The sequence below is a fragment of the Bemisia tabaci genome, chromosome 2 (assembly GCF_918797505.1).
Source record: "Bemisia tabaci chromosome 2, PGI_BMITA_v3".
NCBI lineage: Eukaryota > Metazoa > Arthropoda > Insecta > Hemiptera > Aleyrodidae > Bemisia > Bemisia tabaci.
In genome coordinates this window covers 40,603,477-40,627,718 of record NC_092794.1, presented here as the reverse complement: position 1 = coordinate 40,627,718, position 24,242 = coordinate 40,603,477, and the positions used below count along the sequence as shown (strand labels likewise).

The 24,242-nt window shown below is 43.2% G+C and overlaps 1 protein-coding gene across 1 annotated transcript in view; it reads right to left on the bottom strand.

Annotated features, from left to right (window-relative positions):
• The window catches only part of LOC109037293 (dynein beta chain, ciliary), a 684,333-nt gene that overhangs the window by 104,012 nt on the left and 556,079 nt on the right, over positions 1-24,242 (bottom strand). The window contains exons 44-45 of the mRNA XM_072296415.1: positions 12,427-12,594; positions 9,907-10,039 (exon numbers count right to left, since the gene is read on the bottom strand). Coding sequence (XP_072152516.1) covers positions 9,907-10,039; positions 12,427-12,594 — 301 coding nt within the window. The remainder of the gene's footprint in view (positions 1-9,906; positions 10,040-12,426; positions 12,595-24,242) is intronic.

Here is a 24,242-nt window from a genome sequence, read left to right as displayed (position 1 = left end):
TGAAATGCATACCGCATCAGATTGTTAGGTTTTTCTTTTTTTCCATTCACTATTTACGAAAAGGAATTGACATTATGCACCATATAAAAATCAACAATTTATCACGAACTATTTTTTTCTCCTCCAGCAAATATGTTTACTTTCTTCAGTGTTTACGATTGTCATTTTTATTCTTATTTTATATCATGATAATAATTAATAATATAAATAAATCATACATTGAAAATAAAAAATATAATCAAATAGGTATTTAGAAACGTAGGATTTTAAGAGCCTTAACCACACGAGCGAAAATGTTTTTGAAAAAAGAATAATAAACTATCATCAACTTAAAAGTAATTCTTTTTGTTTCATGTGTAAGTATTATTACCATATTACCATTTTTTTGTCATGGTGAGCGTTAATAGCGTTATTCGAGTCGATTTATTTTGTTTCCGAAAGTGTCTCAATTGTGTTTTTACCTTATCAATTGGGTATCCAGAAATGTTTTTAAGTAAATACTTTGGGACGTATTTCTTAAGAGACTTTTTCAGAATGTACCAACGAATGGTTTGAAAAGAGTAATAGTACCAATTCTCTGAATAAAAAATAGGTACGCTATTTTTTAATTTGAACGTTACTCGCAGTGAGTAGACAATCTTGTCTTTGTGTCAAGACTATCGAGTCAGGTGGCTTAGATGTCTAGCTTATGAAACGAAATCATGAAGCTTCTGCAACATGTCTTATGTTAACTGTTCGGTGCTGTATATATTTGACTGTGGCTACAGAACTCTCAAAATCTCATCGATGGAAATTCAATATCCCCTCTCAATGAATGATTGGGCATACGGTCAACAGCCAGCAGCGACCGCAAACTCTCAAATTCTCATATGGAATCGGCCCATGACTTCTTGAAATCTCCCGAGAAGTCAGGAGGGGAGGAGGAGGGGATTAACATACGTAAAGCTTATAACCGCGCCTCCCAAGGAGCAAAATACAAGGGATGGGGATGGGGATGGGAGAGGGGAGGTGGGAGTTGGGAGGGGGGAGGGATCGAGAGGGGGGAGGGAGGGGGGAGGGATCGAGAGGGGGGAGGGAGGGGGAGGATGGAGGGAGGGGGCGGGAGATGAGGAGGACGGAGAGGAGGAGAACACGCCATCCCCTTTTCAGTACGTAGATGATGTTTCAAGAGCACCACGGTACTCCTGAAACAATATGAAAGCAAATGGTAACATACCTAACACTGCATATGCTAATTCAACAAAGTGTTAATGTTCTTTCAACCAGAGGAATGGTAAAACAACATGTGTAATACAGTTTCAGTCTGACATAATGCTAAATGTACATGAATTTTGTTGAATTAACATGCGTAATGTTACTCGAATATCACCGTCATGTTGATTCAACATGACAGGTAGAAGCATTCTCGGTCATGTTGGTTCAACATGACGGCAAATGTAGAATTAAGTCAAACCATGTTGGGTTACGGGGAGTGCAGCCTATATCAACATAATTTCTGTGATGTCATTTCAACATGGCGGTTAATGCTACTTCGACATTTCCTTTTTTTGAGTGTAGCCATGTAACTGATACAGCCGGCTATGAAACTCATACAGCTAGAAATATAAAATTCTTATAACCCATATAGCCTAGTTTTACCAGGGACAGTCTTTCTGCAAAAATGGGATGAAATAAACTTAAAATAATCCAAAAACTTCGGTAAAGCGACTCTGGGCAAGTAACCTCCCCCCGTCCCAACAAAATACCTCCTAAAACTCTAATTCGTTTCCCTTGAAAGAATATGTTACTGCACAACAGTTTCTAGGCTGTCTCAGAAAATCTCCAAGCTGACCTATAAGAACCGAACTCTCAGTTCATGTTGCTAATATCTTCAACAATTTCTCTGGGAGCTCATTAGCAAGTAGGTAACTATAGTCCCTCATCGGACCAAAAAACACACCACCCCCTCTTTGCCTTGTTTGTGCCTCTAAAGTGCATGAAATGACTCCTTGAGGTGCGGGCAAGTCTTAGTAAAATTCACGTCGTCTTCTGAAAATAAGCTTCAATTTTCACCACAAAGAAGAAAAAAATCGAGTTTAATAATTTTCTATCCACGATAGTTATGCTAATGATAGGCATCAGGTACGCCTCCCAAAATTATTGATGCAACCCGCACAACTCTTAAGTCAGCGAAAACGTATTAAAAGCATAGCATAAGATTTTTTTCTCTGATTCAATAATCCCCTTCAAAAATTAATGATGCAACCGGCGCGTCTTGTAGGCTGTCAGTACGGTAGCTTCTCCAATGGGTAGGCGCACTTTGCTTCGTGCACAACTGGGTTTTAGGAGCAGAAATTCTTTTCCGGTAAGAAAAAGTTTCAAACGTTTTAAACTTTCTTTTTCCCTCCTTCTCCGCGTTGACAGATACCAATTTTTTTTGGAAATCATGACGCGCCCGGCACAGTGCGTAAAAACAAGTGAGAGTCAAACGCTTAATTCCTCTAATACTATATTACCTAATAATAATTTACACATAGGGTGCTATCTCTTCTATGGAGGTGTATGAAAGCCACCTTGCGGATTCAATCACTTTTCCCATTTTAATAATAATAAAAATAATAATAATAATAATAATAATAATAATAATAATAATAATAATAATAATAATAATAATAATAATAATAATAATAATAATAATAATAATTCAAAAACAAAAAACACCCCTACCGCCTACCACCTCAGGAAAGGAACCTTTAGGCAGGCGTCCTCCAGACACCTACCCTGCCTCGGTTCCTAAAACAAGTATCCTAGTCCGTGACGAGCCACCCCCCAAGGGGGACTGAAAAAACCACCACCCGGCCACCCAAACCACAAACAGCCCTCATACCTAGGAGCATTGTTTGCCCCTGTGTGAGGGCTTAAAGCAACCCAGCAAAGCTGGTGACAGCAGTGAATATGAAAAATAATAATAATAATAATAATAATAATAATAATAATAATAATAATAATAATAATATGCGAACCGTGCCCATCGGGTCCCTTGGCACCAGGGCGCTTATGTTGGTGTCGACCTACGGAGCCCTGGGATACCAGGCGCCCTCCCAGAGTTAATATAGCCTTACCCGGAAAGAGGTTACGGGTGGACCCTCTTAAATCCTCATCTTACTCGTGGGAACAAATATGGAAACGCGCAACTCTAAAGCAAGAAAAACCCAAAACTACAAAGGAAAAACCGACCGAACCGATGATAATGCAGAAGAATTGACTCAGGTCTCTGGGACAACACGGAAAAGAACGCAGAAACAGCAGAATCAGCTGAATCAAACACCACAGGCCCAAAGCCCACCACCAACTAGCCCGGCCGGTAAGAACACAAACGCACAGCGTAGACAAGCAACAGAGCGAGTGAAGTGGACCACAGAAGAGTATAAAGAAATAATATGGTGCTACTGGTACATCAAAGAGAGCACTCAAAGCTGCAATATAAACGCCAACTATGACCTCTGGAGAAAAAGGAATCCGAACACCCGCCCGCATATCGATGCAAACAAGCTCGCCACACAAAGACGATTCATTGCGAAAAACCAAAAACTAAGTGAGGCACAAATTGAAGAAATCAAAGCTGATGCAGCCGCAAACCTAGCAACACAATGTGAACTGGGTGTCACCAGAAAAACCCAAAATACCAATAACAACCAAAACTCCCCTACCAGAATGAATAATGCAGCCAACCACACCCAGAGAGTACAATGGACCGAAGAGGAATACAAAGAAGTCATATGGTGCCATTGGTTTGTTAAGGAAAACACGGGCATCCACAACATAAAGGCCACCTACGAGCTATGGAGGCAACGAAACCCTAATGCCCGCCTGCATCTCAACGCTAATAAGCTAGCCACGCAACGAAGATACATCGAGAACAAGAAAAAACTAACCGAACAACAGCTTCAAGAAATTAAAGACGATGTTCACTCCACCATAGAAGCATCCACTGACCAACACACAACTGAAAGCTCACCAGGTGATGCCACAAACGACGAGAACCGCCCGTCGAGACGGAATGATCCAACTGACACCAGGGAATCAGAGTCAACGCCAAACACACCTCAAACCAACGAAACTCCCAGAAGAAGTAAGCAGCTAAGAATACCATCTCCAGAACCAGAACACGAAACAACTCCCCAAGAGCAGAACACGGCGAGCACACTAGAAACAACGACCTCTACATCAAAGCTAAGAAGCGTGTATCAAGAAGTTCTCGAGATGAATCTGGAAGAAAGAGAGCCGATAAGGAAAATAAAGGGGGCGAAAAAAGACCAAGAAATCATCATGCGAACTAACAATGAAGTACAAAATATGCTTGAGAGCGAAGAAAATCTCGACCTGTGGAAAATCAACTGCTTGCTCTACGCTGCAGCCCTCACAATCAGTGACGAGTCGAACGGCCCAAAAGGAACTAAAATGAACAAGAAAGAAAGTAAGCCCCTATGGCAAAAAAGAATTGAGTTCAGAATCCAAGATCTGAGGAGGAACCTTTCAGTACTAGCTAACTTCAAAATAACGAGCAAGGAAAAAGGACAACAGACAACCCACAAAGTCCAGTCAATCCTGGATAAATACACCGCGGAAGGAGAAGAAAGCAGTATAGACAATGTAATGGAGCAACTGAGGCAACGTATTGCTGTCTTTAGCCAAAGAATAAGAAGATACCAGAAAAGATCAAATCAATTCTCTCACAACAGAAGCTTCGAAACCAACTGCAAAAGCTTCTACAGGAACATCAAAGGTGACTCCTCCGACATCGGTGAAACCCCAGAGAAAGAAAAGGTGGAAGAGTTCTGGAAAGGAATCTACGAAGTCCCTACTCAGCACAACTCGGAGGCTGGGTGGATCAAAGACTCAGAGGTCACGAACAACAAAATGGAATGGACAGATCTCGGTGATGATGAACTGATAACTACCATAAAAAACCTTGCAAACTGGAAAGCACCCGGCCCAGATAAGATACAAAGCTTCTGGTTCAAAAAAATCCCTAGCATCCATAAGTACCTAACAGCCGAGTACAATAAATTACTGAACGGGAAAGAATTCCCACCATGGCTGGCCAAAGGGACTACATATCTGATAGCAAAGAATAGAGAAACGGCAAATCCCAAAAACTATAGGCCCATAACCTGCCTCAACATAGCGTATAAGATCTTCACGGCACTCTTGGCCGGAAAAACGTACAAATACCTAGAAAGTGCCAAACTACTCCCTATAGAGCAGAAAGGGTGCCGCAAAGGAGCTAAAGGGTGCCTTGACCAACTCTTAATATCCAAAACCATCATTGAGGACTGCAGGAAGAACAAGAAGAACCTATCGATCGCATGGCTGGACTACCAAAAAGCCTTCGACAGCATGCCTCACAGCTGGATCATCCGTGCACTGGAACTCATGGGAGTGCACCCGAATATAGTAAACGCCTGTAAGAACATGATGGAGCACTGGTCAACATGCATCCAACTAAGAGGAAAAACAGATACAATTATCACCTCTGAAATTAAAATAAGACGAGGAATCTACCAAGGGGACGCGTTCTCCCCCCTTCTGTTCTGCGTTGGATTAATACCCCTCTCTACACGACTAAACAACATGAACAATGGATATAACATCAAGGCAGGCCATAAACAACTGACGCACCTCCTGTATATGGATGATCTGAAACTGTTCAGCAGCAGCGACGAGAAACTGCAAAATCAACTCGAGACGGTGAAAGAATTCAGTGACGACATAGGTATGAAATTTGGCCTAGATAAGTGTGCCAAGGTAACCTTCAAGAAAGGTAAATACATCCACGGAGAAAACATGGATATAGACGTCGACACCAGCATCCGACAGTTAGACCCAGGTGAAACATACAAATACCTCGGAATGGAAGAAAGTATAGGTATCCAACATAAGACAATAAAAGAAAAGGTAAAGAGAGAATACATACGTCGAGTAAGAGCAGTACTAAAGACAGAGCTAACGGCAAAAAACAAGATAACTGCAATCGGAGCGCTAGCCGTACCCGTTCTACAGTACGGATTTGCAATTCTGAATTGGAAAATAAAAGAAATAAAAGCGCTAGACATAAAAACAAGAAAATGTCTGACAATGCATAAAATGCACCACCCATCCGCAGACGTTGACAGGCTATACGTGAGCAGAAAACTAGGAGGACGAGGACTTAGGCAAATTGAATCAACATACAAATCTTCCATCATCAATGCGAAGTACTACCTCCAGGAAAAAAAAAACGAAGACCCTTTTCTCAAAGCCGTATATGCCGTCAACCTTGCTCTAGACAAAGACCACATTGCGAAAGAAGCAAACAAGTTTGAAGCCGAGCTCGGAGAAAACTTTGAAGTGGCCCCCATAAACAGCAGGAAGCAAAAAATCAAAAAGAAAATCTCAGAAAGCATCAGAACCAAATGGAAAGGAAAGATCATGCACGGGCAGTATCCACTGATGCTAGAAAATGACTCTATCGAGAGTAATCTCTCTACCATCTGGCTCAGTAAAGGTGTACTAAAAGCAGAAACAGAGAGCCTAATTGTAGCGGCACAGGATCAAGCCTTAAACACAAGGTACCGAGAGAGGAAAATCCACAAGAAACATGTGAATAGCAAATGCAGAATCTGTCACCAGTTCGAAGAAACCATTGAGCACATAACATCAGGTTGCCCAATTCTAGCCCAAAAGGACTATATCGAGAGACACGACAGAGTATGCACCCAACTTCACTACAGCCTCTGCAAAGAATATGGAATCGAAGTCGACGCAGATAAATGGTATGAACACAAACCGAAAAACACTGCAACAACCAGAGATGGAGAGACAACGATCCTGTGGAACTTCCCTATCAGAACCGATAGAACTGTTGAGGCAAACAGACCGGACATCATCCTACGTAGGAAAGGCCAAACGTGTCTGCTGATTGACGTCTCTATCCCAGCAGACAGGAACATCACAAAAAAGGAAGCTGAGAAGAAACTAAAGTATAAAGACCTAGAGATCGAAATCAGCAGGATGTGGAAGACCAAAACCCGAGTCATACCCTTTGTGATAGGAGCTACCGGAGCAGTCTCTAAAGACTGGACTAAACTGAAGAACGAAATCCCTGGGAAACATTCGCTAGTATTGGCCCAGAAGTCTGCTGTGTTAGGCACTGCCAGAATCCTCCGGAAGGTCTTAAGCTAGGTGGAGCAGCGCGAATACACCTAGAACGTTCCCACACACCAAAAACACCCCTACCGCCTACCACCTCAGGAAAGAAACCTTTAGGCAGGCGTCCTCCAGACACCTACCCTGCCTCGGTTCCTAAAACAGGTATCCTAGTCCGTGACGAGCCACCCCCCAAGGGGGAGTGAAATAACCACCACCCGGCCACCCAAACCACAAACAGCCCTCATACCTAGGAGCATTGTTTGCCCCTGTGTGAGGGCTTAAAGCAACCCAGCAAAGCTGGTGACAGCAGTGAATATGAAAAATAATAATAATAATAATAATAATAATAATAATAATAATAATAATAATAAAAAAAAAAAATCGGTTGGGAAATTTCATTCTCAGTCAGCCTGAAAATGTGTTTCCTAGTCATAGCAGCAGTTTGGTAAAATAAAACTTTAACTGAACTGGAAAAAAGGGATACCCAGCCAAATGAGGCACATCGATATACTTTTATCAGCCGTTATCCAAATCGCTATGAGCCCACTTGTGTTCGGTTTCACCTACAAAATAATAATCATTAGAAATCCAATCACAGTGATGAATCCGGGAGCAAAAAGCTCCGCTGAATTCCATTGGCCCCAGCCTCAGAATGAACGCGAGGCAGCGCACCAATCACGAGCCGCGCGCGGGCGCGAAATTCAAAACGTCCAAAACTTAGTCTCCACAGCGCCCGCCAAGTTCAATCTCGCCTAGCGGTGCTCCCGCGAAGTTCAAACTCGCATAGCGGTACTCCCGCCAATTTCTCACACAGCGCTCGCGTCGACCAATCACAGCCAAGCTCGCGGCAACGCTCTCTCACGCGACCGGTATAAATACTGGGACGCTGCGCTCCATGAATTCACTTCTAAGTGATGCGCCGTCCGATCAACACCCAGTCTCCAGATCCAGCCAAGCAGCGAAGCAAGCTAATCAAGACCCAGGAAACCAAGACTCAACCAAGTTCAAGCAGCAGCCAGAAAGGAAACCCGAACCCAAGTCAAGAATCAAGTTCCTCGAGCAAGGTCAAGGAGCGAATTTGGCGAGCAAGCTGAATCAACCCATCTATAGCGATCGGAGCGGCTAATCTCTCAGGGTCATCACAAAATCAACTTTAATATTCCACTTTTGGCAGTCCTATCTAAATTCACCCAGGAAAAAATTCAAGACATCTCTAACTAAATTCACGTTTGTATCAAATCCTCCAACCGGAGAAGCCGATTCACTTATGAATCTGGAGTAAAAGTAAGTGCAATAGCACAGAGTAGTATTCAAAATTACAAGTCCTTCTGACTGTCCTGCGCAAAGCAGAAGCCGGCGCATTACGTGCCTGGTGGCCCTTCAGGTCTCCTACCCATGGTAGTAGCCGGCTCACTTTGAGCCTGGTAAAAATAAAATCACCTAGGACAGGATCCTTCTGATCAATAAAAAATAGTCTCTCACTTGAAAACCTCATATATTATTCCATTTTCTCTTTCTTTTCGATCTTTTCATTCTTTGCTCTCTCGGTACAATCACCTCCAGCCTTTTAGGTCTAGCACATGTTTCTTCACCATTTTTGAGCCGTCATCCCATATTCTTTGGTCCCTCGGAAACTTATCATTTTTTGGCTACACTCATTTTTTCTGGTATTTTTTGACCCGCTCAATCCTTACAACTTGTGTTTTTTTCTGATAGTTTAATTTCATATAAATTACTAAAATGTTTTTGTTTTATCCGCTCTCTGATTGCATAAGTAATTATATCTTCATTTCCTTTCCCTTTCAGTTTTTCCTTTTTTGTAGCATCTGTGTCTATTTAAAATTATTATGGTACACAGTACTTTAATATAGCTTTCTTTAAAAAACATTTGATGCTTCCATCGGAACCGATTTGTTTTAATTATTTTTTTTGCTAAATCGTGGATTTTTCCAGGAAGGCAGCCTCTCGTCCCTCTCACACTCTACTGATGCCAGAGAAGTTGCTTTTTCAACACTTCCATTGTTCAAACCCATGTAAAATATCCACATTTATCGCACAATCTAGCATTCCCACTGGACTGGAATAAAATGTGGGGAAAGGACACTTCCCCTCGAGTGAAATAGGAAAGGTTGGAATCCATTAAAAGGTATAATCCTACCACTCTTATATGAATTATAAGTCCATCATAACCTATGCTAGGAGTGGCGGCAGAAATGGATGATTGAATTTTTCAGATTGTTTAGCGGATTCAAAATTTCTAAAATAGTGCAGGAAGTGCAGATGCACATTGCGGTACGCAAGGTTCAAGCCGAACCTCAGTGTGCCGGGCCTGACAAGTTATTAAATAAAAAATTTTCTCTAAGAACGCGGGGAAGAAGGGATGAAAATAGAAATAAAAAGTTTGAACATTCTTCTTACCGAACAAAAACTTCCTCTCCTTCTATATCCTTGGCCAGGGCTAATGCTCCTTTTTGTAAGAAGAATATACATTTTACCATGTAAACAAGGATAGGAACTGCAGATGACACTGCCCGTGCGAAGCACGGGTTGAACTGCTAGTTTCAAGAATAAAACAAGGCAAAAGAAAAAATAAAAAAATAAAGGAGTTTAAACCACTGCTCCCAGTTTTCTCGTCTTGGATGAACCAATGGACCGAGAGTATTTAATTCATAGGTTCATTAAAACTAAGCATGTTTCTTTTTATGTAAATTAAAATGAAAGATTGAAGGTGCTTACTCTGGTTGGATCAACACCTGCAGATAAGATAAAAAAGATCGGAATGGTTGCACCAGCTTCTTGAAAGGATTTTTCGAATTCGATACTTCGAGCCTCCACAAATTTTGCCCCAAGTTTTTCTTCAATAAAACACCTGCAGAGTAGTGCAAAAATATACTTAATCACTATCGTACTTCCCCTTAATTGGTGAGGCAATTCTCATTCAAATAAATTCCTTACTAGTTAGGTATTACTTGACGATGTCAAGTTTTTATCATGAAGGCCATTAACATTTTTTAAATTTTGAAAATTAGGGGGGAAAATCATATCTATTCTACTTCCGTATTATTTATACTATTGATATAAGCATTGAGTTGGAGGATTGGTAGAAAATTAAAGGCTGCACGGAGTGTAAGTATTTACCTAGGTAGGCAATTAACCCAGGCTCAGGATAGAATTGCAGATCAATCTATACAGGGTGATCCAGACCACCCGTCCACTATCTTTTCTCGAAAACGGCGGAGAATTGAGCTTCGGGACCAGAACTTGGGTAAATCGACCCCAAAGAATCGAATGAAAATATTTTCAGCCCCCCAAAATGGTCCCTTGGGGGGTTTTTTGGCGGGAGCCCCCCCGTTTCTCGCAATTTTCAAATGGGAAGGGAATGTTTTGACTTTGGATTCGGAATCTACGGTAAAAAATAAGAACATTTTGTTCTTTTCATTTTTTCCCTAAACCCCCATTTTTTGGAGTTATGGGGCATTTTTGGGGCAATTTTCAATTCGACGCTGTAAGCGGCCAAATCATCAAAATTTCAAAATCTAAAAATCTCCTGAGAGGAGGGATCAATACCTTTTTATTGATGTGCCACATAACCCCTGTTGCTCCAAAATTTTGGGGGCCTCGACCCCCAAAAAATGTTGGGGCTTTGGAGGGCCATGAGTCGAAAATGTCGAAAGGCAAGGGTATGTTTTGACTTCAGATTTGGATTCTACGCGAAAAGTTACGTAGAATTGATATGGCGCATGGCCTGTTTGCTCAAATTTTTTTTACCCCTTATTTTGTCCAAAAATACACGGCTTCTTATGGGGAAATGGGGTTCTTCAATAATTTGGAGCAAACAGGCCATGCGCCATATCAATTTTACGTAAATTTTCGCGTAGAATCCAAATCTGAAGTCAAAACATACCCTTGCCCTGCGACATTTTCGACTGATGGCCCTCCAAAGCCCCAACATTTTTGGGGGGTCGTGGTCCCCAAAATTTTGGAGCAACAGGGGTCATGTGGCACATCAATAAAAAGGTATTGACCTCTCCTCTCAGGAGATTTTTAGATTTTGAAATTTGGATGATTTGGCCGCTTACAGCGTCGAATTGAAAATTGCCCCAAAAATGCCCCATAACTCCAAAAAATGGGGGTTTAGGGAAAAAATGCAAAGAACAAAATGTTCTTATTTTTTACCGTAGATTCCGAATCCAAAGGCAAAACATACCCTTCCCATTTGAAAATTATGAGAAACGGGGGGGGGGGGGCTCCCGCCAAAAAACCCCCCAGGGGCCATTTTGGGGGGCTGAAAATATTTTCATTCGATCCTTTGGGGTCGATTTAACCTATGAAAGTTTTGGTCCTGAAGCTCAATTCTCCGCCGTTTTCGAGAAAAAGATAGTGGACGGGTGGTCTGGATCACCCTGTATGTATCATGAAAAGAAACACCTAAGCGAGGAAGGCTGTGGCAATATTACTTAAGTGGAATCTCTTGGGATCAAACAATTTCAAAAGAGATCTAGAGGAAATATTCTAACATTGTAGTGAAAATGATTGAAATTATTAAATTTTTTAAAAGCATTTCAATTCATGAATGTAACGTTTGGCAGCTGAGGAAACAGCCTCACGAAATGTTAGGAGCAACCCGACATGAATTTCTCGAATGGCGATGTTGATAGGGTGACAGAAAGGAGGTTGCTAAAGAAGATGATTGATTAGGTTATTCCTGGGAGGAGACAAGGGAGACAACTGGTAAAAGGATTGCGTTTTTGGGTTTTAAATGAAATCAGGGAGTGCCAACTCCCTCACGGGTTGTGGAAGTACCGAGTACATGTGGCAGTTAGGCGTCGCAGAGCGCCACAGAGCGCTAGAAAAGCCGCTCTTATGTATACATGATCTGACTCCTTCCACCTAAATATTATAATACTAATAAAATAAATATATCCTAATATATTAAATACTTTACTTGATAAAGTTCCAGCCTGTAAAGTTAAAATTAAAAATAAGGGCATACAAATTTAACAAAAAAAAATCATCACACAATTAAGAAAATAAAAAAGTAAAGAACTACACCCCCCCCCCCCCCCCCTAGGATATTAAAAATACCCACAGGAGAAACATAGAACGGTTAACATGAAAGAAACCATGCTTAAAAAGTGTACCACGTCTTTAGCTGCGCGGATTTTAACTCGCACAGAACCATCCCCGGCTTAGATCGAAAGAACTTGGAAACTGAAAAACATTTAAAACTTAATAATGTTTGCGGTACAAACTCACTGAACAGCATAAGTCATTCTATCCGGTCTTAGTGAGCGCATAATGCAGAGTCTTTGTAGGGCTGTTTTTGCTTTCCACTCTTGAGGCAATTTATCGCGTTCAGGACATTCCCCTTCCACAAATTTTTTCCATCTCTTAGCAGCTCCTTCAATATCTTTGTCCAATCCTCTGCAAAGAAGAAAAACAAATTCCAATAGGCATGATACGCTTCAGACACAACCACCGCTCGTCGCGTTGAGCCACTCTCTCAAAAAGTCGGAGAATATTTAAGACAATTTCAGAAAGGACGCGGGGAAGGCCTCAATTTTCATTGCGTACCACCTAAAGAGGAATCTTGGGGATCACCATCTTCGGGAAAGGTTTAGATCCCAAGCTATGGCTCGTCAAGGTTAGCTCCGCGCTGAGCGCGCACCCCTTGCGCTGTTCGCATATCCTCTACGCGTCTGCCACCGATCCTGCTGCGCCCTTCTCCCTCCCCTCTCCCTCCCTGAATGCATTTTAACATTTTACTACCTACCTTTCGTATATATTTGCGTTATAGGTACATGAGAGTTTTAGCATGTTCGTGATTTCCAGTGGAATTGATGCTTTATTCCCCCCCCCCCCTCCCGGCCACTGTACTCCAAATATTGTGCGAAAAAGAAATATCTAATTTTCTTGTTACATATTTCTTATTTAAGTAAGTAAGTATTAGTTTCAAGTTGCTGAGGATACCTATTTGTCTGTCTTTTCTGAATATGGATTTTCATTAAAATCTCCTTTTTTCTTGAGGGCTATTATAATTTCACGGCATAAGTCGCAAACCGAGTACAAAGTATTCATTTGAATGGATACGGACGAAGGTTCTTCAGAAGCAGTTAAAGGCACTTTCTGTTCTTGCAAAATGGGAACAAGAACTGTTGACCCATGCTCGCATGCATTTTCTTTAATTTGGTATCCTTTTTACGGAAGATCCATAAAATCCATGAAATATCCATCTGAATTTCAATAAACCATTCCCACTAAAGAAGACAATGTTTTGCAATACTGATTGTTCAGAAATGTGTCGAGTGGATTGTGCTGGAGACATCGAAGATGAAAATCCATAGTGATGTTTGAAAGCGAAACTACTTTCAATTCACTTATTAAATTACTTTTTTTATACTTATTCTGTTCATTTTTACGTGCATTCCAGAAAACAAATACTTCCAGCAGCTTGATCGTTTACTTCGCTAGATACGGGTGATGGATACGGCGTATCTGTGGGTGCTCAAGTGATGTGGTGGCCCTGAAAAGGGCCGTTTTAGATGGTGATGAGAGACAGGATGGATAGCGTCTGGAGCGAGCGAACACTGGAGCAGCGTGGCTGATCTTGACTGACTTGAGGACTGAGCACGAGTGCCGTAGGTGGCCGGGGGCGCTGGTCTTATACCCTCGGGGTGCGACCGTGTCGGCCAATCACGGGCGAGCGCGGGATGCGCCGCGCTGGAGAGGCGGTGATTGGCCGCCACAGTACTCCCCTACGGCTGAGACGGAGTCTCTAGGAATTTGGTGAATTTTGGTATGAGCTCTGGGCATGTCTTGCTGGCTCCTTGGAGGAATTTGCTTTTCTTCTCCAAAGTGTTGTTCTGATTTAATAGTCCGGCGACGGTGTAGTTTTCAGGGATGTTCTTGCAGGGGCACGAAAGATGGGTACATTTTTGGCATGATTTTACTTTGCAAGTGCATAGGGCAGAGCAGGTGAGACATAGTTGGCAAATTTTGGGGTGAGGGGTAGGATTCAAGTTATGTTGGTAGATGGGTGGGGCAAATGAAAATATTTCCGGAGGAACTAGGTGGAGTTGGGTCTTAGGGACGGTGAAGATGCGGGGTTTGGGGGAATGGATTTGAGTGCCTGCGGTGTGGTGTACGCCTTGTGCTCGCTGGATTTGCCTTCTTGGTTTGGTCTTGAAAATTGCTATCTTCTGCTTGGTGCACGCCATACCATATTGGGCTGCATAGTTTTGGGTGAGCCCATTTGCTGTCAGGTTTTGTGCGTTTCTTTGTGCCGGAGGTGGATTGTTGGCCGGATTTATGATGTGCTTCTTGGTCCAAAAAGTTATTGTGTGGAAGCCGCCAGGAAAAAGTTGGTGGTTCTTCATGTAGATAACTGTGTTGAATGAAGCGGGCTGTCAGGTGAAATAACTTGTCGACCGTCGCCATGGCTCGTGGGTGAAAGATTGAATGCTGTGGACAGATTGATGGCCTTTTTATAGGGAAAGCTGCTTGATTGATTTGGTTGGAGCTTTCTTTATTGTTTGACCAAGTCCGGGAAGCGGAAGTGTACTTTCCTCCCTGATCGAGTCCTGTATTCCGGGGCTTTGGTCTCCGCTTCGTTGGGTGTTGGGGGCGGGACCGCAGCTGGGGCCGGAGTGGTTTTGGGATGTGCGAGCTGTACAGAGGCTCGTTCTTCGGGTAGGATGTAGGCCGGTTTAAGGCGGTCGATGCTGATGTTGACTTGCTTGCCTTTTATCAGAAGTTTGTATACTTTGTCGGTACGCTCTACGATTTTGTATGGCCCAGTGTATGGGGGCTGCAGAGACTTGCGACTTGTGTCGTCTCTGAGGAAGGCGTGGGAGCATGTCTTCAGGTCCTTGAATACGAACGTGTTTGCTGTGCCGTGGCGAGAGGCAGGTTTGGGCCGAAGATTTGCCATCTGGGTGCGCAGTTTGCTGACGTATTCTGCGGGGTTGTCTTGAGTTGGGTTTGCGACCAGTAGTTCCCCTGAGAGGCGTAGAGGTTCGCCATAGGTCAGCTCTGCGGGTGTTGCTTGGGCGTCTTCTCTAAAGACAGATCTCATGCCTAGAAGTACTAGTGGGAGAGCTTCTAGCCATGTGGAGTTTGGGTGGCACATGATGGCGCTCTTGAGGTGTCTGTGCATCCGTTCAACCATTCCGTTTGCTGCGGGGTGGTATGGAGTTGACCGGATGTGATTGATTCCTAGCTGTTTCTCCAAGGCTCGGAAGAGATGAGATTAAAATTGTCGGCCTTGATCACTTGTAAGCAGGGAAGGTGAACCGAATCTTGAAATCCAGCAGTTTAGGAGGGCTGTTGCGACTTCTTCAGCTGTGATACCCTCTAGAGGTTGTGCTTCTGGCCAGCGGGTGTAGCGGTCGATGATCGTGAGGCAATACTTGTAGTTTTGCGCCAGAGGAAGAGGTCCGATCAAGTCGATGTGGATGTGCTGGAATCGGTTGGATGGAGTGTTGATGTTGCCTAGAGGTGAGTGTACGTGCCGGGAGACTTTGGCTCGTTGACACTCCTGACAGGCTTGGGTCCATCTCCGACAGTCAATATGCATTTTTGGCCAGACGTAGCGATCGGAGATGAGTTTCTGTGTTGCTCTGGTGCCGGGGTGGCTCAGGTTGTGGAGTTGTTTGAAGATCCTTTGTCTGAGTGGAAATGGGACATAGGGTCTTTGCTGCGTTGTAGAGTCGCAGCAGATTTTGATGTCTGTTCCTGGGACGGGAATGAGCGTGAGTTTGATTGAAAGTTTGTCGTCCTTCAAGAGTTCTGGTAGCTCTGGGTCGTCTTTCTGTGCTGCGGCAAGTGTGTTGAAGTCGATCTGGTTTGTGGAAGTGATCGCTTCGATTCTGGAGAATGCGTCAGCGACGACGTTGGCGGAGCCTGGTATGTACTGAATGTCCGTTGTGAACTGGGATATGAATGAAAGTTGGTTCATTTGGACGGGCGGCAGGTTTCCATGTTTCTTGTCGAAGACGTAGGTTAGTGGCTTATGATCTGTATAGATCGTGAAGTCCTGACCTTCAACTGCCGGTCTGAAATGGCGGATTGCTTCGTACACGCCCAGGGGTTCTCTGTGCGGCGTGGGCCATTCCTGTTTCCGTGGATTGAGCTTTTTCGAGAAGAAGCCGAGAGGTTGCCACTTGTTGTCGACGAGTTGCTGTAGACAGGCTCCAATCGATGCTTTCGAAGCGTCTGAGAAGAGGCCTATACTTAGGGGTGCGTCGGCGCTTGGGTGCGCGAGGAGTGTGGCATCTCCGAGGCTCTGTTTGCAGGCTTCAAAGGCGTCCAAAAGGGAAGGTGTCCAGTGAATCGGTTGATTCCCTTTTATGCCGATGAGAGCTTCGTGTAGGGGTGCTTGGTAGTAGGCAGCATCTGGTAGGAAAAGGCGGTAGAAGTTCATCATGCCCAGGAATCTTAGTAGACCGTGTGCATCTGCTGGAGGTGGGTATTCCATCAGTGCTTTTATGCGGTCTGGGAGTGGTCTGATGCCTTGGGCGGACACTTCGTAACCGAGGAACTCAAGGGAGTCGGCAAAAAAGATGCTCTTCTTGATGTTGATGATGATGCCGTATTTTGCTAATCTCTGAAAAATTAGGCGTAGATGCTTCTTGTGTTCCTTCTTGTCTTTTGAGGCGACCAGGAAGTCGTCTATATACGGGAAGCAGAAGTCTAGGCCTTGTAGGACTTCGTCGATGAACCGTTGAAAAGTTTGTCCTGCGTTGCGCAGTCCGAAACTCATGTAGAGGAATTCGAATAGTCCAAAAGGAGTGTTGATGGCTGTTTTGGGTACGTCTGCTGGGTTGACGGGGATCTGGGTGTATGCCTTGACCAGATCTATTTTAGAGAAGACTGTGCAGCCTTTGAGGTTGACTGTAAAGTCGTGGAGATGGCGAATGGGATATTTGTCGGGTATGGTGCGAGCGTTGAGTGGCCGATAGTCGCCGCAGGGGCGCCATTCGTCATCTTTCTTGGGTGCCATGTGAAGAGGTGAAGACCAGGCGCTTTCGGATCTCTTGATGGTCCCTTCGTTGAGCATTGCCTCGAACTCAGCTTTAGCGATTCGGTATAGCTTGGGTCGGAGGCGGCGAGGGCGGGATGAGACTGGGGGTCCCTCTGTTGTGCGGATGAAGTGCCGTGTTGAGTGAGGAACCTTGTCTGGTTTTGGGCTGCCTGGCGGGCGGGTCAATTCTGGAAATTCTGCGAGGATGCTGCAGTTGGTGGCCGAAATTTCTTTGACGCTAGGTTGGTCGCTGGTTGCTTGACTTCCTTGGGCTGAGAGTGAAGTAACCCCGTCCACGAGCTTCATCTTGTGGCAATCCGGGAGTAGATGGTATTCGGCTAGGAAGTCCGCGCCAATGATGGGAACGTCGACGTCAGCGATGATGAACCGCCAGGAAAAGGCGCGTCGTAGGCCGAGGTTTAATTTCATGGGCAGGAACCCATAGGTTTTGATGAATGATTCGTTCGCTGCTTTTAGTTCATAGTTTGTTGGTTTGAAATGGCCTGGTAGGAGACGTCTAGGGAAACAGCTTAAGTCAGACCCTGTGTCTATTAGGAAGCTGTTGTTGCTGTCTCTGTCTTTAATGGAGAGGCGGTTGGACCGTGTGGGGCAGCCAGCAGCCGCCACTATTGGCTGCCGTTGTCGTTTGTTGAGCTAAGATATTTGCATGGTTGATGACACTTGCGAGCCTCTTTTCCGAAATTCTCATGATAGAAACAATATCCTTTCTCGGATTTGAACGGCTTGGGTGAACTATAGCGTGAGCGAGATTTGGAGCGGGAACGGCTTCTGCTTCTATCGATATTTCTTTCCAGGTTCTTGACTTTAACATCTAAGAGGTCAAATTTGTGACTGAGAGCTGTTAGCATTTCTTTGATGTCGGATAAAGGGTCAGTAGGTTTGGAGACTTGGTGAACTGAAGGAGAAGGATTGGTTTGATTTGTGGCGGAGTGAACGGAATGAGGGATGGTTTCCGCAATTCGGTCTGCTACATCGGCTATCTCAGTCAGCGTGTTGTTGCTGGGTTGGGCTTGCAAAATGCCTTGCACGTAGGCGGGTAGCCTACTTAGCCATAGTGGTTTCATGATGTTGTCAGCAATTGGTGTGCTGCCTGCGACAGTTTTGAGTCTGCGTAAGAATTGGGATGGTTTCAAATCGCCGATTTCCTCCTCTTCGAGTAGTTTCATGAGGCGTGAATTTTCGCTTAGTGAGAAGCGGTTGATTATCTCCTTCTTCAGAGTGGTGTAAGGAATGTTTACACTAGGTCCAGTTCGGATTAAATCATTTATTTCGACCAGCCATGATCCTTCGCTTTGACTGATAACGGTACGATATTTATCTATCTCAGCGTTTATGCCGTAATCTGCAAAAATGGCTTCGATTTGAATAAACCATAGGTCTGGCATTTCGGGGCGGAATGAAGGTAATTTGATTTTTCGTTTCATGATTTGTTTGTTGGCTGAGGTGGAGAGATTTTGTTCCTCTTCCAGCTTGCGTTTAGCGTCCCTGATGAATTCCATTTCTTGGCGGAGGAGATTTAGATTTTCCTCGAGTAATTTGCAGCGAGAAGAGGACTGAACTTGTAGAGCCTCAGCATTAGCCAGGTATTGTTTTACCTTAGCTGGATCTTGCATGTCTTCATCGGTCAATGTAGGGATGCTCATGATTGAGATTGACTCCTAGAGGTGTGACAGGATGAGTAGAAGGTTAACTAGAATAGAAAGTGAGCGCAGTCGGAGCGTTTTTCGGAACGTCGGGAGTCACCACTGTGGGTGCTCAAGTGATGTGGTGGCCCTGAAAAGGGCCGTTTTAGATGGTGATGAGAGACAGGATGGATAGCGTCTGGAGCGAGCGAACACTGGAGCAGCGTGGCTGATCTTGACTGACTTGAGGACTGAGCACGAGTGCCGTAGGTGGCCGGGGGCGCTGGTCTTATACCCTCGGGGTGCGACCGTGTCGGCCAATCACGGGCGAGCGCGGGATGCGCCGCGCTGGAGAGGCGGTGATTGGCCGCCACATATCCATCTATTGCTGATCTACCGCTCGATAAGTTGGCGACCATTTACCTCGTACCTAGACCACTAGATGAGCTCTAGATGGATGCGTGTATCTAGAGGTACGATGGATACGGATAGCGGTGTTTCGCGATCTAACTGAAAATAATTTTTTCTTTTCAACCAATCACAGCTCATCCTTCCATCTCTGAAGAAGAAGAAGTGACTTTGCGCGTTGCTTTGCGCGCGTGAATGTGAACACCATAACCTCAAACGTACGGAAAATTAGGCCCACGATTTTCTAACGAGCGCAATTTCCGTAGTTTATCGTGGTTTTCGCGGGAAATACAAAAATATATCGTATTATTTCAATCCTTACTTTATTAATTTATTTCTTTTTAAATGAAATTTCATAATTGTATTTTGAGGTTATATTTCACCTAATTCAATAATTTTGACTTATAAACGTGAAAAACAAATTAATTTATTCTTTAAATGTATTATTTTAAGTTTTTTTCTTTTTTTCAAATAATTATCAAAGTGTAATATTTATCCGGTTTGCGAGTATGTTCGTAATGAAATTAATACTCGTGCCAGTAAATTGATTAACTTGAACTTAATGCAGCAGAAACAACCAGTTTTACAATAAAATCGATCACCTAACCTCAAATATCGATAGATACAGAGTTATCCACCACCTCCGGTGTGGGGGATAAATATCTAGTGCCGTATCTAGAGGCGTATCTACCGGGCTAAGTCTAGGGTCGCTACGAAATGAATCCGATAGAAGCGCGGCGCGTATCCATCAAGGTTAATAGATATCAAAAGTAAATGATCATGCTGCAGTAAGGCATAAGCAAGACCTATTATGACTTGTAGGCAGGCACACTTCAGGATCAGTGCCGGGTAGGTGGGGGGGGGGGGCGAAATAAAGCATCAATTTCACTGGAAATTACGAACTTGCCATAACTTGCATGTGCCTATAATGCAGAATTATACGAAAGCTAGGTGGTAAAATGTTAATTTGCATTCAAGAAGGGAGGGGAGGGGGTCGAAAAAGGACCAGTGGCAGACGCGTAGAGGTGGCAGACGCGAACAGCGCAAGGGGCGCGCTCTCAGTGCGGGGCTAACTTTGACGAGCCATAGCTCGAGATCGAAACTTTTCCCCAATATGTGGTGATTTCGATTTTATAGGAAATTGAGTGTCTTTTATTGAGTTTTATAGGAAAATCTAAAAAACTGGTTTCCGTTTTAGTAGAGTCATTGCGCAGTGCCGATATTTTTCCCCTAATAAATTGACAAACTGCTGAAAATTGGTATTAAATTTAAGTTGTTTTTATTTTTTATTGTATGCGCAGACAGATCTTTTTTAGATCTTTCATTTTAAAAAAAGTTCAACTCAATCCGATTTTTCACTCAGAAGTTATAGGCAGTTATAGGTTTTGCCTTTGACACTCCACCCCCACCACCCCTCTGGGAGGGAGGAGGCTAAGTCAAAATTACCGCCATATTTGAACGTCTAGCATGCTGGATCGTATTTGATGGGGGGGGGGGGCAAAATCTAATGGGGGGTGAAACAACCTCTTTCTAGAACGTTCCGAAGAGAAGAAATGAGGGTATTTTAACTTACGCGTCACTAATAGAAAGTTCAAGAGAGTTTTTCGAAAGTCCCAGAAAAAGTTAATACTCGTCACCATGTGATAGTGACATTCTCCTGAAGTCAAGGTTTCTAGAAAGTTTTGGTAGGACGGAGGGCCCTTGCCTGGCACTGGTTATAGTGCTTGTAGGAAGTGAAGAGAGGGGTCAAAGGGAACCACGGGCCACGACTGCGAGGTGTTTTAGCAGCTAGCGCGAGAGAGGAGAAATTTTGGACCCGAATTTCTTTCGTGAATTTAGCTTTAATTTAGAAATATCTATGTAGATGGATCGTATAAGATTCTTATGTGTAGATAAATATATGCAACATAGGCTGTCTGCGTACAAATGAATGAACGGATGAAGAACTGTGTAGAACGCAAACTTTGCGAAACATTTCCTCCTGGTTCAATTCGTTCTCAAGTGGTTCCTTATTTTCGCATAAATATTTCCATTTACAATACACGCACCGCTTTTCAAGGGAACTTCCATTTCATTTTGAGAAACCTACTTCAGTCATTTTTAAAAAAAAGTGCAAAAAAACTAAGGAGCCTTGAATAAAGGATTGATTGGTCTTTCCATCCTGTCGTTTGCCGACCATAAAATATGTTATTAAATAAAAAGACAAATTTATTCAGATGTATTTGGCAGCCTCTTATAGAAATGTTCCACGGTTTTTTAACTTTATTTTATGCAGCTTTCTATAAGTCAATCTAATACAATAGCTCCAACCAGAGATTATTAAGACCAAGTGTGGAGTACGTTCCATAGCGCTCACCGTTCTCACAATCCAGCATCTTAGCTTTAGAAAAAAGAATTGTGAATTAGGTACCTTCAATTTGACACTTGACAATCCTCTGGTTGTATGACTTGTTTTCACAATGGAGGTCGGGAATTCACGTCAATATTTTCCCGCGTTTGCCATCAATCACATCACGAGATTGGGCATAGTTTGCATCACCCTTGATAAACACAGCTCAGTAGGTCACTAAACCTTTGAGTGTAGTTTGACTTGCAAATAAACGTTTTATTACACTAAGTAAATGACGCGTAGAATACAGTGCGTGCGATGCAAACGTGAGAAAGCACCTAACTCTGTAACCGAGGAATACGCAGTTGAAAGCGAGTGACATTTCCTCATATTTATAACGCTGTGGTTTTGCGTCAAACCGGATGATAGTATAAGGCAGCAAACAGAGGCAAGCACACAGGTTTTTGCGACTTTAGTCGAATGTTTTTCAACTCTCCGTACAGGAAAATAATAGGATGATCATTATTATCTTCGGAATCAAATTGAAGAGATTCATGATCATGTTATTAGTAATAAACAAACTACAATATATATATTAAAATGCGTTTTATTATGGTCAGCATCGCTAGGGAATGAGAGGAGATAGGAGTTTTGACTATTGTACTGCTCTATCAGTGATCCCAAGCGTGTGAATACAGGGTGCGGCAAAAGTCCCAGGACGGCTGTTTATTTGTTAAACGGCTACACGTAGAAAAACGAATTTTTGGGGATGTTCTTGGGTCAAAGTAAGCTACTTTTTGGCACTCCCCAAAATTTGTTTGGGGGCCCCCCCAGGGGAGGGCGGGGGGCAACTTTTTTTTTTCAAATGGCAACCCCCCCTTTGTGATACCTCATTCGAAAGATAATAAAAAAAGAAATTTTTTTTTTTTTTTCAAATGGCAACCCCCTTTTTGTGATACCTCATTCGAAAGATAATAAAAAAAGAAAATTTTTGGCGCAAACCGAAGGTCAAAATGTTCATTTTTTACAAAATGGCGGCCGGTCAAAGTTGAAAATGGCGGAAATTTGTCATCTCCGTTGTTTATTGACGGATTGGTGTGAAACTCGGAATCCTATGGTTTTTCGAGATAAGAAAAACGATTCTGGCATTGGTTTTCCAGAAAAGTCAGTCCTTTTCAAAATGGCGGCGGTCAAAATGGCGGCCTCGAGCGGGAAGTGGATATTTAGGTTGCATATCGTTGGATTTGCATGAAACTTGGTATCTGGGGGTATTTTGGAGTAGGGAGAAAATGGGGATTTTAGCACAGTAAATTATCCAACAGCGTTGCATGATTGTGCAGAAAAATACGAATTAAATTACAGTGTTTTAAAGGGATTGTTGTTCAATATGGCAACGCTGTAAAAAGAAAGCATTGCATGTTTCCCCTTCAATATGCGGGTTATGCAATGGTGTAATAATGCCCCTTCATTCTGCGGGTTATGCAATGGTGTGTTTTTCAAGATGGCGCAGCAGCGTTGCCGAATGGGGCACGTAAATAAATGATTTTATTTTGGGTGAAATGTTGCAACATTGCATTTTACAGTGTTGCCAGATGGGGCAAGAAATTAGTGAATTTTTCGATACAATGTTGCCAGATTGTGCAAAACTTCGGATTTATGGACTTGTAAAATTTTTCGGTTTCGAAAGACCGTATCTTACAGTGTGGGCCTGGTATCTGATACTGTAGATTAGGGTCTGATTCGGGAAATTGGAACATTTTCGGAAAATCACCCTCGACCGATTCAATGCGGACCGATGCGATTCTTTTCCATTATCGAAGATCGGAAAACTGTACTGACCGAATTTCGATACGAGTTTTGGTTTTCGAGATTTCGGACTTGTAAAATTTTCGGCTTCGAGAGACCGTATCTTGCAGTATGGGCCTGGTATCAGATACCGTAGATTAGGGTCTGATTCGGTAATTGGATTTTCGGGCTTGTAAAAATTTTTGATTTCGAAAGACCGTATCTTACAGTATGGGTCTGGTATCGGAGACTGGAGATTAGGGTCTGATTCGGGCAATTAAAAAAATTTCGTAAAATTACCCTCCTCCGATCCGTAGCGGACCGATGCGATTCTTTTACAATATCGATGATCGGAAAACTGTACTGACCGAATTTTGATACGACTTTTAGTTTCCGAGATTTCGGACTTGTAAAATTTTGACGGCATCCACGATAGACCATATCCTCCAGTATGGGTCTGGTATCGGAGACTGGTGAGTGTGCGCTTGGAGATTTGTATCCGAACCTTGTGTTTTGGAATAAGCAACTGGGATTGTATATTGCAATTTCAGTTTGATGGATCGAAAACCTGTAAAATTTTCGGAATCATTAGAACACAGCCTCCAGGATGGGACTGGTATCGGTGACTGGAGAGGAGGGTCTGATTCGGGATATTCAAACATTATCTAAGTCCTACGCTGGAAAATATTTTCGGAAAATTCTCCTCCTCCGATCCATCCCAACCCGACACGATTCTTTTACACTATCGAAGATCGGAAAACCGTACGACCCGAATTTTGAGACGACTTTTAGTTTTTGAGAAAATCCAACTTTCACCTAAGTCGCATGCGTATCTTATATGTATATACGAGTTTTTACGCTTGCTCGAATAAATGGGTTGGTAGTT